The sequence below is a fragment of the Pinus tabuliformis genome, chromosome 9, assembly GCF_031772625.1.
Source record: "Pinus tabuliformis cultivar Carrire ecotype Pingquan chromosome 9, CPIR1, whole genome shotgun sequence".
Classification (NCBI taxonomy): domain Eukaryota; kingdom Viridiplantae; phylum Streptophyta; class Pinopsida; order Pinales; family Pinaceae; genus Pinus; species Pinus tabuliformis.
The window spans coordinates 29,790,266-29,806,420 of record NC_142307.1 but is presented as its reverse complement, the minus strand read 5'-3'; the positions used below and the strand labels follow the sequence as shown (position 1 = coordinate 29,806,420).

General features: G+C 38.0%; 1 protein-coding gene across 4 annotated transcripts in view; it reads left to right on the top strand.

Annotated features, from left to right (window-relative positions):
• Positions 1–16,155, top strand: part of MSH3 (homolog of DNA mismatch repair protein MSH3) — a 414,360-nt gene that overhangs the window by 205,420 nt on the left and 192,785 nt on the right. For all 4 annotated transcript variants that reach the window (XR_016263714.1, XR_016263713.1, XM_089445843.1 and 1 more), the window contains exon 3: positions 2,067–2,231. Coding sequence is in view for 2 of the 4 variants with exons in the window: in XM_089445843.1 (XP_089301969.1) it covers positions 2,067–2,231 (165 nt within the window). In the remaining 2 variants the exon portion in view is untranslated. The remainder of the gene's footprint in view (positions 1–2,066; positions 2,232–16,155) is intronic.

Genomic DNA, 16,155 nt, shown 5'->3' with positions numbered 1-16,155 from the left:
ATGGATATTTGTTAAGCTTGTGTTGATAAATCAATGGTAGTAGAATTAGGGTTAGATTTTTCTTTCTCGATAATTATATGTGAATTATGTTGGCTTCTTTTACTTATTTGTTATGTTATCTTTCATCAAGCAATTACCAAATTATATGTGCATGAAGATCACAAAAACACAAGACACAAGATGTAGGCACTCTGCCAAGGCAAAACCCCTATCTAGGGGAAAACCCAATCAAAATCTCTTCCTTCGATAATTTTTCTTGAGACTCTTCAACCTACTCCACACCAAGCCAACCTTTCCTTCTTTGATCCAACCTTCGACCTAGTAGAAGCAACACTTCGACCCCAGCAACTTTGACTTGGCAGCTTCCAGCATCAACAACAACTTCGGCTTTGACAAGGAGACTTCGATCTCCTAAATGAACTCACACGAGAGAGGGTGAGAGATACCAAAACTTCAATTTTGTCCTTCCCTTCCTTCTTGACCAAACTCGCACTCCTTTTAGCCTCCTTCTTCACCTTCGCACTTTTCCCAGCGTCGATCTTCAGATATCGAACTATGTGTGAGAGAGTGCTATACTCCAAATGAATTTGAATTGCCTTGTATATATGGCCTTCCAATGAGGTCGAATTTCCTTCCTTGAGGTCGACTTGATCTTCTTGACACCGACTTGGTGTGGAGGCTACATAATTCATCTTTGACTCAAAAATAATTATTTTTACATCGTTCGAAAGCCCAAGAAGGGTCTCATAAAATATACAATGTCTCTAATGACTCTTTATTAATCCTAGGAGTCCACAATGGGGACTTTGACTAATAAAATGATGACTCAAGCATGAAACCCATGCTTTAATAAGTCATGGTAACAATAATAAAAATTCTTTTGACAAATACATTTTATGAAGACTGAACCTAGCTACATATTTCAACAGATTGAACCTTACAAACAGTGATCCCTAAAGCAACAAGGAAAAAACAATTTGGCACCAAAGTTCTATGGAACATATCAGATTAACAAATATATCAAACAAGTAGCATACAACTTGATCCTTCCTAATAAAAGCCGTATTCATTATGTTTTCCATGTATCTTGCCTTAGGAAGGTACTAGTTATGCACCAAGCAACACAAATGACACTCCCCACATTAGATGATGAAGGAAAAATTGTTTTAGTACCAGAAGGAATAATTACCACCAGAGAAAAGAAATTACGATCACGAGTAATTAAAGAATATTTTATTAAGTGGAAGAACCTACCAGAAGAAGAAGTCTCTTGGGAGACAAAAGATTTTCATCAACAACATCCCTCGTTACCTATGCTCTGAGGACAAAGCACTTTCTCGAGAGGAAGGCAATGTTGTAAATAAATAATAATTAAAATAAAATAATTAATAATTAATTATAATAAGTCATGCCTCTGGTCATGACTATTTAGAAGATGTGCCTCGAGCTATATTGAAAGCTGATCCCTTCATTGTAAAACACCATCGATCATATACACATACACACACACACACACATATATATATATTTCAATCTTGTGTCTGCTTCATATGATCAATTTGATGAAGTCTTACTCTAATATATCCATCATAATTTAGTTAAATAATGTTAGGGGTATGGCTTCATAAGTTCTATATGGTGTTTGGTTGGGTGGGTGTGCGGTTGGTTCATGTTTTTACTTTTATTCTCTGTTGACTTTGATTTCTGACTTCTAGCAGGTTCACTTTGACCAAATCTTACGTGACAGCTGCATTAGAAGTTGGTTAAATAATGTTTGGGTTATTGGATCAGAGGTTATATAAGTTGTTATGTGGTCAATTTAGAAACTATTGTTATTAAATATATATGAACTCAATTTTTTGAATTTGTTTTGAGGAGTCAGTGTCACATGCGCCTATTTATTAATGCTTGAAGTTTGAATGAAATGATTCACATTCTTATGTGTCTGGATTCTCAAAATGGACTCTTAAAATGTCAAAGTGCACAGGATTGGCATTCATCTTCCCATGGATTTACAATATTTTTTTAATTTGCTGCTTACTAATGAATGTCATATTTGCATGCAGGCTACAATGGCAATGCCTGATTTAGTTGTTCAAGCAATGGCCCTAGCTTTACGGTATCTCAAGCAGTTCAAATTAGAAAGAATATTGAGTCTGAGTGCTACATTTCATCCGCTTTCAAGCAAATATGAAATGGCCCTTTCTGCTAACACATTGCAGCAATTAGAGGTAACTTTTTTAATAACTCGTACATCTTTTTTTGTTGTATGTTGTAACCATTTTCAAGTACAAGCTACAGTCATCATTGGAATAGTTGTAGCTTTCATTTGAGGTATAATGATAGAATTTCATAGAAAAGTCTACTGAGTGGGAAGAAGGTTTTTTTTAAGTCTATAACTGACCAAATTGGTCAATGCATATATGCAAATAGTTCAGAAGTGCAGTAGTTATCTAGTGAGATACTAAATGTGAGTTACAAAATATACTCTGTAATATGTATTGGCTCCTAATGTAATACACCTGTTGTTAATACTGTATGGATTTGGTTAAGTTGCTGAATGTAACTTACGTTGGAAACAACTTATTAAATATAAATTCCAAAATAGTTTATTGCATCCCAAAGTGGTAAAGTCCTAAATCTGAAAGTGCATTCCAGAGGAACTCAAGAAAGCAGCCCACTGTCATCACAGCAGCTCGTCCCCTCACTTTAGGATTGCTCTCCTCCGGCACAAGGGGTTTTTCCTAAGCTAGGATTGCTAAGGCTAAGAAGTGGAGGTTCAAGGTAACATGAAGAGTTAGCCTTAACAAAACAATGGTTGTAGCCATTGTTTTAAGAAACGGCCGTTTCGATACCGAAACGGCTGGGTTGATCCGAGCCATTACCCTCTGCTGTGACCCGGCCCTTGGAACGGTTCGACTGGCCGAGTCATGGCTGACTCGGCCAACTCGGCCGTTTCCGTTATGACTCGGCCGAGTCACAAAAAAACGCCCAGGCACACGTCAAACTGCGATTTAATAAATTTTTAATGGATTTTTAAAGTGTTTTTTGGTTGGTTTGGACTCCAAGCAGTTATATGAATTTGCTAAATGACTTTTGGGGTCCATTTCCCTCTCCCAAACCCTATTTAACACACCCAAGTGCTCTCATTCTCTCACAACAATCTTATGCATTTGAGTGAGAGTCTTCTTTGAGAGTTAGTGAGCAGTTCTTGAGCTTGTTTTGGAGCAGCAGTGAGGAGTCTTGGAGGAGCATTGTAGCTGGAGTGAGGAGCTTCTTGGGCAGCCATTTGTAGCAGCATTGAGGAGCTGATTCTTGGAGCAAGCTTGAGGAGGCAGTTTGTGCCTGGAGGTATTTTTTTTCACTTCTATAAATCCGTTTTTGCTTAGTAAATTTTAGGTGCATATCTAGAAAGCTTAGAGAGTGTTTTTTGTCAAATAAATGAACATTGAATCAAGGTTTTTTTTTTTTTTCATTTTCAGATTGTTTGCTTTCATTTCCTAGTCAAAAAATGGCACCTAGAGCAAGAGATCCTGCTTGGGCATATGTTGAAATGGTTGATAGTCAAATGCAATGCAAATTTTGCCATAGGAAAATTAAGGAAGGTCCTGGGGGCATTAATAGGCTGAAACAACACTTGGCAGGGATTAGAGGCCAAATTACCCCATGTACCTCACCAGAAATTGGGGAGATTAGGAAGAATTTGTTGGCCAGCTTTGAGAAATTTAAAGAAGATAAGGCTAGGAAAGAGACATACGGGCTGAAATTGGGAGAAAGAGGGAGATACAAAAAATGATGGCTGCCAACCCCCATTATGATTTTGAGGGTTCTTCCTCTATCCCTCAAACTGATACATCCAACCCTTTCCGATATGTTCCTCCCTCTTTTGGTTCTATTCAATATAAGGGAAAGGGTAGAATGAAAAAGGGTGATGTGACTATCAAAAGTTATTTCACTCCCTCTTCTCCATCAGATGCACATGGTCCTGAAGTTAGTAAAACTCAAATGTAGCCCACTTTAGATGACCATTGGAAGAAAGAATTGAGGGAGACTGCTTGTGAGTACATAGCTAGATGGTGGTATGATGCTGATATCCCCTTTAATGCTACTCATTCACCATATTATAAGCCTATGTTTGATGCCATACATGCTGCTGGAAAAGGCTTCAAAGGCCCTACTATGCATGAGCTAAGGGGGTTTCGTTTGCAAAAAGAAATTCAATCCATTAATGAGTATTTGCAAGAGTTCAAGGACTCATGGGCAAGAACAGGGTGTACCATCACGTCAGATGGATGGACTGATCAAAGAAACCGTACCATCATAAACTTTCTTGTCTTCTGCCCACAGGAAACCATGTTTTTAAAATCAGTTGATGCATCTGATAAGGTAAAAGATGGCCACTTGTTGTTTCAGCTATTGGATCAGGTTGTTGAGGAGGTGGGGGTGGCTAATGTTGTTCAACTCATCACAGATAATGCCTCTAACTATGTTCTTGCTGGTAAATTGTTAGAGGAAAAACACAAGACCATCTTTTGGACCCCATGCGTTGCACATTGCATAGACCTCATGCTTGAGGATATTGGAAAATTAGATTGGGTCAAAAACACTATAGATCATGCCAAAAGCATAACAAAATTTATCTACAATCATACATTGATTTTGAGCCTCATGAGGAAACACACTGGGGCAAGGATATTATTAAGCCTGCCATCACTAGATTTGCTACACATTTTTTGACATTGCAATCTATGCTTTCCCAACATAGAAACTTGCAAAAGATGTTTTCAAGTGATGAATGGAATCAAAGCAATTGGTCTAACAAACCGGAAGGCAAAGAATTGAAAAGGAAAGTCTATGAAGAAACTTTTTGGAGAAAGGCAGCAAAGATTGTGAAGCTTGCTGAGCCACTAGTTAAGGTGTTGTGGTTGGTGGATGGAGAAAGGTTGGCTATGGGCTTCATTTATGAGGCTATGGATCAAGCAAAGGAGCAAATAAAGACGGTATACAAGGATAGAGTGGCAAAGTATGGGCCCATTTGGGCAACATTGATGAAAGATGGAACAATCAACTCCATCGCCCTACATGCAGTTGGGTATTTTTGGAACCCACGGTATCATTATAAAGCTAAGGAGTCAGGAGCTTTGGGGGGAGGTGGTCAGAGATGGACTGATTGATTGCATTGATCACATGATCCCATTGGAGTCTGATCAGCTGGAGATACACCGACAGGCCACAATCTTCAGCAATGCTTCAGGTACCTTTGGGAAGAACCTAGCAAAGATTGCAAGAGAAGCAGATGAGCCAGGTAAACAAAAATTTCAATTTTCAAATTCTTAATAGTTTTACTTTTTTTTTTTAAAGTTTGTTAAATCGTTTATAATTTGAAAGTTAGATATAATTTGTAATTTTGTTGAACTAACTCATTACACTCCTATGTGTTTTGCAGCACAATGGTGGGAGGCCTTTGGTGGCCATTGTCCTGCATTGCAAAGGTTTTTGCAATTCGTATTTTGAGTCAAACTTGCAGTGCATCTGGGTGTGAGCGCAATTGGTTTGTCTTTGAGAGGATTCACACAAAGAAGAGAAACCGTTTGGATCAAAAACGGTTAAATGATCTAGTTTATGTCCAATACAACCTTCGGCTCAGACGAAACCATTTGCTGAACAAAAGACCTGATTCAGATCCCATTGTGTTGGAAGACATTGATCCAACATCAGATTGGGTAGTGGAGAGTCGTCCAGCAGAGTTTGATCCTGATGAGGATCTTGATTTAGATTTAGATATGGAGACATCAGTTGAACTTGAACATGTTGTTCAACTTCAGCCTGTTCAGTTGAATGCAGATCCCAATCCACCAGCCTCAGTCTCACAGCCAGCAAGGACTCCAGTTGTAGGTGCTTCCTCTGCTCAGCCACGACAGAAGCGCAACCGCATATCTACTCTATCTCAGCTTGCATCTGCTGCAGTTGCACAGCCTGCTAGTGGTACCACTTCTACAGTTGCAGTTGGAGATGATGATGATGATGAGGAGCCATGGGGCTCCCTGTCTGACTCTGATGATGATGATCCAGAGATTGATCGACATAATCTTGGCTCATTTTATTGTCGACGCGTTTCGAACCAACCAGTGTGGTTCATCGTCAGGACAAGTTGAAGAACCGATCTGGATTAGCTTGATTAAATAGTGTGTGCAGAGACTCCAACAGCTATAATGCTAACGGCTACTTTTTGACCTAATGACCCTGGTCAAACCACTAGAATAGTTAATTAATATTTCTCAAAAAAGTTAAATAAAGGAATTCATTTGTTAATTAAAAATTAGATATATTATTATTATTATATTAAGAAAATTCAAACTATAATATTAATATCTTAACTATAATGGTCAATAATAAATTAAATATATTAAATAATCTATATTTAAATATAATTTAAAAAATTAATCAATTATTTTTTTTAAAAATAGTTACCTAGATAGTTTTGTGATTATAATTCCACGGTCCTTAGTAAGTTATAACTACTTTATTTAGTGTATATCATATTCATTATTTAAATAAAATGGTCCATTAAGATAATAATAAACAATAATGTATGTATTTTCTTGAGTTCATGCTCTTCTTTATATATATTTTGCATTCAACAACTTTATGTCCAAATTCATTTCACAAATAGCAACAGCGATAGAAATTATTTGTGTACCTGGTGAATGACTGTCTTTTCTGTTTGCTTGCTTGAGGGGGTCTTCTCATTTGCTGCATCTTTTGCTGATTAAACTTGATTTTCTTGGTCTTACATTCTGCTGCAACATGTCCTCGTTCATGACAAGAAAAACACTTGATATTTTTCCCAGGAGCAAAGAATCTCCTTTGAGATCTTTCAAATTTGTTCAACTCATTTTTCAGGAGAGAATGATCTTCTTGCAGTGAACCCTTTCTTCATCTCATTCATTTGCTTTTGATATTGCTGCTTGTTTTTGTTTTCTTCTTTATTAATCATGGTGCTTGTCCCTTCTCCTACAGGTCCTTTTAGGAAAGCTTCATCATCATCTTTAATGTCTGCCTTTTCTGAGTTCTTCATGGAGGCAAGGTCCTCTTCTAGCTGCTTACACAACCTATTCTTTTCTTCTAACTTCCTTCTAGCTAAATCAACCTCAACTTCTAATCTTTTACACTGTAAGTCTCTCTCCTTGAATTTATTGCTCATCACCTCTTCTAGTCTCCTTGATTTTTCAAGTTGTGTCTTTAGGCTGACAATTTCCTCCTTGTACTCATGCTCTCTCTCATCACATAGTTGCATCGGCTTCTTCAGATCTTTGTTTTCATTTTGAAATCTTTCTATACTAGCCAATGGTAAGTCAAGCCTAGCTTGATTTTCATCTGTCTTTTCTTCATGAGAGTCAGGTACATTCAACTGAACACTTTTCTTTCGACAGAGTTTTTTCTCCTTTATCTTTCTCTACATTGTTGTTGCTAGCCTCTTCATGCATGAAATACAATCTATCCCAGATTTCTTTTGCAGAAGTTAAAATCAATTATTGTATCAAGATCCTTATTATGAAGATTGTTATATATAACACATTTTGCTTTACATTCCACTGTTGTTCTTGCAAAGAGGGAGAGTCCTTGCAGTAACCATCACATGCAAGCTTCCATACACCAAGTCCATAAGATTTTAGTTTAGTTTTAACCTTATCTTTCCATTCATGAAATTTTGTTGCACTCAACGTAGGTACACTTTGATAGTCCATGACTCAACCAGACCTACCTTCAAGCTGTTAGGCTTATATAGAAGGAACCTGCTCTGATACCAATTGATGAAAACTTGACTAAACTGAGAGGAGGGGTGAATCAGTTTAGCATATTCATGGACATTAAAACTCTTATCATTAATCTCATTAATTGAAACATTACATGAACAACTTAACAAATAATGACTATCAGATTGAATATGTGAATAACAAGTAATAAGCAAACCAAAACATTGCATTAACACATAATAACAACACATATTGATACCAGATATATGTGGAAATCCATAAAGAGAGAAAACCACAATTTTATTATTCTTGTGATGCAAAGGCAAGCTCCTACTCCTTATTACATCTTATTTTCTGTAGGCTCCAACTTACAGGACGCTACTACCTCAATTTTCTGTAAACTGCAACATGCAAGGAAGCTCTAACTCCCATATGTTTTCTGTAGGCTACAACCCACAGGAGGCTCCAACCTCAACTGGCTCCAAATTGATGTTTATCAAGCCACTACTTGAAAGGACACTACAATATGCAAACAAAAAACAACAATGTGCTGGTTTACCTGGTCATAAATTATGCATATCTCCATCTTCATTTCAGCCTCTTCTTCCCTTCAAATCTACTTCACATAAGCTTCATATGTGCTAGGTAACTAATGCATAATACTTCAATCAGCTCTTACACATTCTCCCACTCTCAAAAAATCACATTTGCTTCCAAAAACGACATATTTTATAAAGATAATTTGCTGGCTGTTTGTATTCCACATAAGAATATGAAGTGAACAAACTTGATTCTTTGCCTTCCACTCATTCGTTTCCAAACTTTTCATATTTTGAATATTATAAAATAAATAAGTGCTCCAACACATATTATTTCAACCATCTATAATGATTAGGTGCAACAAGATCAAAATTGTGCCAAAAACAACATTATACTGTGAAAATATTATGTTGCAATGATTGATTTATTTTTCCTACTTATTTACAATAATAAGTTATTTACCAATGCTTCAGTAAATATCAAAATAAATTCGTTGCGGGCTTCACTAATTATGAACTGAGAAAAGCAAGAGAAACACAAGCACATAAACAATCACATTGACACACTTGTTTTTGGACAATAGTCCCTGGAAAAACCCAATGCAAAAAAACCGGTGCAACAGATTTGAGGGTTTCTATTATTGGCAGTAAATTTTTGAATACAATCTGGATGCCCTAGAGAAATGGAAATCGACTCAGAGAAGATAACTGATAGAAAAATAGTGAGAATTTTCTCACACTGAATTTGAAGATTTTGCACTGGCCCAAGCTCCTAGATGACCCACTGCGCAGTCTCTACGTGAGCCTACGTAGTCTCTGCGTGAGCCTACGCAGTCACTGCGTGGCTTCTTCGTGGAGATTCCCTCTTACTGTGTCACCCTTGCTGTTGCTGCATCTGTTGTTGAGAAATCGAGATTTTATCTGTCAATCACCCACAGTGATTCCTTGCACTAATCTCTGCTATCTCCCAATAGTTCTTGCGTCAACCTCCTCCAGCTGCTGCGCTGTCGCTCCTTGGCACTGCGCTGCCTCTCTGATCCTTTACTATCTTCTCTGAAATATATTCATTGAAACTGGAAATCACTTCCTTCCAGTACTGCCTCTGATCCTCACTGCATGATCACGTGTTTGAATTCCTTAGCCAAACTTGTTGTAGGAATATCGAATTCACTGATCAACTCTCTGTGTCTCTAAATGAACCCCAAGCCTCCTTATACTTTTCTCGTTGAGACTTCAACGACCGAGATTAAGTCTCTAATCAATGGCTAAGATTAAAAACTTAACTTGATTTGCTTTCGAGAACATTCCCACCCATATTTTGATTAATACCCATTAATATTTTAATTTTTGCAAGTTTAAACTTAGGAACCCCATTAAAAATATTAATTATTTTAATAAAATACAATCCGAGTGGAATTTCACCAAACGGTTTTTGGCTTCTTTAGAACTCATCTTTAGCCTCTCCATCAATTTGCATGGCTAGAGCATATCTGATGCTACCAAAAACTAACACTCCCTCTTAGCGAAGAATGTGCTCTAGCAACAATGCCCAACTGCATGTTGCTCTCTTTCTGAAGCATCTCTTTTCTGCACTGTTGCTACCACCAACACTGTGCTTCTGCTACTACTGTGTTGCTGCCCATGATGCTGCCACTGCCATTGCTGCATCTGTACTACAACTCCCTCTCAAACGCTGCATCACGCTCTTGAAAGGGATTTTCCAACATACCCATCTGTTCTTGAAATTGAACAAACTTTGTCCTTCTTAGAGTCTTGGTGAGTATATCTGTAGTGTTCTATCTAGGGTACTAGACTAGACCATATTTATTATCGACCAGGATGCGTAAGCTTAGAGGCATGCGTCTAAAGTATATAGACATAAAGGATTATTAGCTAAGTGGTTATGATGTAGGTCACAGAACTTCTTTACGGAAGATTGGGGTATGTTACCTATCATCCAAACACTCAGGTCACTTTGCTAATATACCTGATTACAATACTGTCATTAAATTCATTCACCAAATTAAACACTAAAATTAAACACTGTGTATCACTGCAAACCGAGATTTCAATCTCCTTACAGAGACATTATACATAAAACCCTTGTTCAGCAAACACCCAGCATTCACTAATATTTATGCAAGATAAAAATATACAGAGATCATAAACAGATTTTGAAATGAAAACAAAGTTCATGACATTGCTTTAAAAGACAACACAGGGATCGAATCCCTTACAGGACACGATTCACGATCTCAGCGATGGGCTATTCAAGCATTATCACAAACACAAACTATATGCATTCGATTAAAGTCAATAACCAATCCTAACTATTGAAATCGGAAACCAATCTTAACTACTGTGCAAACCATGTAATACCCTAAGTGCTAATAAAACGAAAAGGACAGTATACCAGTTTAACGCAGGGCCCGTCCGCGTTCCAGAGGTATACTGGACTGTATTCAACCGGTTATCAAATCAACGCACAAGACAAGGGTCGTGACTGTAACTGAATTCTTAATATTAAGTTCAAAAACTCTGTTTCAAAATGATACAACGATTCCCCCATCGCTCATTACACCGAACTGTATTTACATATGTCTTTTTACAACACATTTCAAAAACACGAATGTACATACATGATATGGCTGTTGCCTCTTTTACTACATCGAGATTTTTAAAATGTTTCCATCCTAAACTGATTTCAAAAAGAACAAAAACTAAATCAAATTAGAATGCTCTGCTGTTGCTGCCTTTGTCGCCAGTGTGCCATGCTTTGACTTGTGTTGACCGCGCATGTAGGAGGGTCGATTCTGCTGTAGGATAGGTATTCGTCCATGCTTGGACATTCTACTTTTCATCCATGCCTTTCGCTCTAGCCCAGCTGTTGTGCCACATGTCAAACAATGAGCTAATTACAGGATGGTGGAACTTCCTGTAACCATTTTACCAAAAACTTCTAATTCTTTAACATAAAACTCCTAAATCAATTTCAATGCATTTTAATAACTATAGAACTATTAACTAATCAATTTTCAAGGATTCTAAGAGATATATGATGAAAAGGAATAGGCAAATGATATGTTTTAGGAGGAAAAAGGAGGTCATGGGATGGTACCAACATCTCTCCCCGACTTAAGGAATTAGCATGTCCTCATGCTAACCCCGAAGTGCTTCCCTTGAACTCTGTCCCTGCCTGGATCTCTGCTGCCTTTAGTAATGTGTCCACATTCTTTTTCACTTGGGTATCTTTCTGACCCTTGAGCTCCTGCTTCAGTCTTTTGTATTTTTCTTTGAGGGTCTTCTTCTGATTGTACCACTTAGTGGCCCAGTTAGAAATCTCCGTTTGCTCAGCCTCCAGTTCACTGATTCTCTCCCTTAACTTTTCATTCTTCTTTTGAGTTTCTTTACTCTGCGCTCGGAGCATTTCATTTTCTCTCTTGATAACTTTTTCTAGCATATTAGCCTCCATGAGCTCTTCCTTTAATTCTTCAATTTGTTTTTCCAATTTCTTCTGTCTCTTAATGGGAGGTGGTGAACATTTTTCCTGCCTGTTATTGCTTTCTACCTCTATATCAACTCCTGGCCCTGGTGGTGAGTGGTCACCACTCTCAACATCCATTTGTGCAGGTGCATTGGATTCAAGCTGGTCTTCTTGTAACTGGGCTTTTGGTGTCCTCCTTGTTCTTCGTGAGTAAGTGGTGAAAATTTTATCTTGTTCTGCCCTCTTAGCATCTTCCTTTCTCATGTTCCTAGTCCTTATGCTGCCCACAGGTAGAGGTGCCTTGCTGGCTTTGGATACTGGGATTTCTTCATCAATATCCTTCATGAACCCTGAGTCCTCCTGCACTTCTTCTTTGTCTTCCTCATCTCTAATTTGATTAGCAGCTAGGAATTCTTTCCACGGTTTCCCTCTTCTCTGCAATTCATGCTCAATAAGAATTTTAATTAAGCCAAAGTGATATAGGCTCTTGTCTTCATTTCCCTTCTGCTTCTGGATGGTCTTGGACATCTTGGTTAAGCTTTGTAATAGAAAATATGGTAGACTGATAACACATTGTCTTTTCAAGTGCAGCAATGACTTAATATGGTATAGATAGACAATACTGTAACGGCCTTCGCTGGTTATGAATTTTTGAAGGATATAGACCATCTCATCCCAGGGATGCATCAACCAACTTCTTGGAACACCTTTCTTCCAGTTAACTGATGAGACTCTGGATCTAGACATAAACTGTGTCCACGATTTCTCTTTAAATTGCTTTGTTTCAAAGTACTTCTCCCCTTCTGGACTAATCCCTATTGACTGAGCTATAGTATCCTCTGAAACCCTGAATGCGAAGTTACCTATCAGGGCTTTTTCTCCATTGAAGGTGAAAGCAAATTGTTTGGTAACCTCTTCATTACTTCCATGAAATTTTTCTAAAAATGGTAACCACTGTATCTCTCTAATAATTGCAATGCAATCCTCATGATATTGAGAACTGTCGAACACACTCGGCTCGACCCTATTAGTCATAGTGGCAGAGGGTCGTGCTCTAACCCTTCTCTGTTTATGTCTTGCAATTTTAACAAAGAAATTTCAATTTGTTACCTGGTGTGTCGCTCACTTAATCTTCAGTATGATGCTCGGTCGGTCGACTGTCTTATGACTGTGGTGGGGGTCAAAACAGAGTGGTTATATTTTCCTCTTTCGACGCTCACTGCTTCCAATCCTCACTGTGTAAGTCGAACCCAAATGGTAATATTTCTTTTGGCGCTCACTGCTTCTGGTTCTTGTCAAAACCATATGATAATATTTCCTTCGGCGCTCATTGCTTCCGATTCTTACTGTGGAAGTCACGGGAAATCAAATGCCAACATAAGATAACCGAAAATGATGGTGGGATACCCAGCTGTACTTACTTCACAGCGTATTCATTTTTTTTAGAACAGAGGAGTGCTGTACGCTTGTATCGATGTCACCATAAGAGTGCTGGGAGCGTATATGCAATACTGGTTATGATTTCGGGGAGTCCTTTAAATCATTTAGCTACGTCGGGTGGTGGAGTCATGATTTGGCCGTGTGGAATACAATGAATAGGCCGCTTTACATTTGTTTCTTTCCCTTTTATTTAAAAAACACAATCCACCACGTGTCCTATTTCGGTTGGCATTCAGTCAAATGGAAGATGTTGGTATGGCTGTAGGATGCATTTAGCATGACAAGGTTGATGTGTTGGTAATGGGTTTAGAGGTATGAATGGGTTGAAGTATGAAAAATGATAAGAATCGGTGGGATAAGGGATGATGGAAAATGTAGGTGTCCTTGAAATCGATCATAACAGTCACAATCATCAAATTTACATTAAAAATTAATCTAAGAAATTAAATGTTAAGAATAAGAAACATATTACTCTTTTGTTGGTTGTTGTTGTATTGACATGCTGAGTAGGACTAGTCCCTTTTTGACTGTTCTTTTGCTTGTTGTAACAGGTCTCCTGAGAAAGATTGAATGCAACAGGTCCCTTGTGAAAGATTAAATGCAGCAGGTCCCTTGAGGAAAATTTGAAGATGTTCATGCAGCTTCTTATATGTATACAGGTTCATTGAGCTTGGGCATTTGATGGAATCTTGGTGCCCAAATCCTTGTAGAAACTTGATGAAACTCTGTTGAAGTAGCCCAGGGTGTCAATCTCTTTAACAGGTCCCTTCTAGGTGTCTTAAACAGGTCCCATTACTGCTGGTGTTGGTAGCATAGTCGTCTGGACAGAACAGGTCCCCCTGCATAATGTTTATAACTAGGTCCCTCTGAGATAAAACAATGACAAAACAACTTATTTATTGAAGTCTGGAATGCTGGAACAAGCTGCTTTGGAAATTTACAGTGAAAAGATAGGATAAGAAATCTTTAAGAATTTACAATGGAGAGATAAAAGAACAAAATGCTGATGCCTCTCTCCCCGACTAAAATTTTGACTTGTCCTCAAGTCATGATTCAGTTGATAAATCAAACAGTGAACAAAAGAAAGAGAATTCATACCCGCCAACGGATTGGTTTTCAAGTAGGAATTCGGGGTTAGAGTGTGCCAGAGGCTGGTTTTCACATCTAACCCATTATTTTTTTTTTTTATATATATATATATATATATATATTTTTTTATATATATATATTTTTTTTAGTTTTTGTTTTATATATATATATATTTTTTTTATTTCTTTTTGACTCTGAAATTGAAAGGAAATGAACTAAGGCAGTGATACTGCAGCTGTGGGCTGCAATACCTCCACCTCTCTTTGCTGAGATACTGTATGGAGAAAATCTTGCTTGCTGATGGGCTTGGTGTATAGTTTCAGGCGATGACCATTGACAGTAAAGGAGTGACCTTCCCCATCAATAGTTTTGAGCTTGACTGAACCATTGTCGTAAGCCTGAATAATTTCATATGGGCCCATCCAATGGGTGGTGAACTTGGCTTTATGATCTCTGAATTTTGAGTCAAAAAGTAAAGCCCAATCACCTTCCTTGAACTGCTTCTTCTTAATATGTGCATCATGCCACTGCTTCCTTTGTTTTTGCATGAGGATTGTGGTCTCCTCTGCTTGCTGCCTCATTTCATCCAGCTGGTTCAACTGCTGAATTCTTTCTTTTTGTGCTTGGTCCAAGTCAATTTGCAAATCTGCAGCGAGTTTAAAAGTATGTATTTGAAACTCAATAGGAAGCATTACCTCTTTGCCGTACACCAATTGATATGGTGTAAATCCGGTAGTATCTTTCCACGTAATTCTGTAAGCCCAGAGTGCATCTTTGAGCTTCTCTTCCCAATTCTTCCTGTTCATTGCCACAGTTTTAGTAATGATCCCTTCCAAAGTTTTGTTTGTGGATTCCACCTGCCCATTGGCCTGTGGATGGTAAGGGGTATTTTTCCTATGCTTGATTTGGTATTTGTCTGTGATGTCCTTCACTAGCTTTGAGGTGAATTGAGTACCTTGATCAGTCACAATTTCCCTTGGCACTCCATACCTCACAAAAATCTCTTCAAAAAGGAAATTTACTACTGTGTGTTCGGTGGCTCTAACCAGTGCTTTTGCTTCAGCCCACTTTGTGATGTAATCAGTACATACTAAGATGTACTTCTTACCATTGGAGGTTGGGTTAATGGGTCCTATAAAGTCTATAGCCCATTTGTCAAATGGCTCTAAGTGAACTTGGGGCTGAAGGGGCATCTCATCGGTAGTTGTGGGCCTGCCCATTCTTTGGCAGCTGTCACAACTCTTTACATACTTCTTGGCATCCTTGAAAATGGATGGCCAGTAGTATCCAAGAGTAAGAACTTTGAATGCTGTCCGCTTAGCTGCAAAATGCCCACCACACGGTTCATCATGGCAAGATTTTAAAATATCAATTACCTCATCATTTCTTACACATCTTCTAATGATCATATCATAACCAGTGTAAAATAAATCGCCATTAAGCCATGAATATCTAGCACTTTGTTTGACTAGTCTCTTCCTTTCCTTTGCAGTAAAGTGTGGAGGTGTCCTTCCTGTAGACAAATAATTGGCCAAATCAGCATACCAAGGAGTTACTATGGAAATTGCAAATAAGTTTTCATCTGGAAAAGAATCTTCAACTGGAACAACCTCACCTGGATTTTGTAGTCTAGAAAGAAAATCTGCCACCTGGTTCTCTTTGCCTGGTCTATCTAACACTGTGATGTTAAATTCCTGTAACAATAATAACCATCTGGTAATTCTGCCACTAGTTATTGGTTTATTCATTAAATGTCGAATGGCAGAATGATCAGTATGTACAAAGACCTCATAACCAGTTATATAATGTCGGAATTTATTCACAGCATAAATGATGGCAAGTGTTT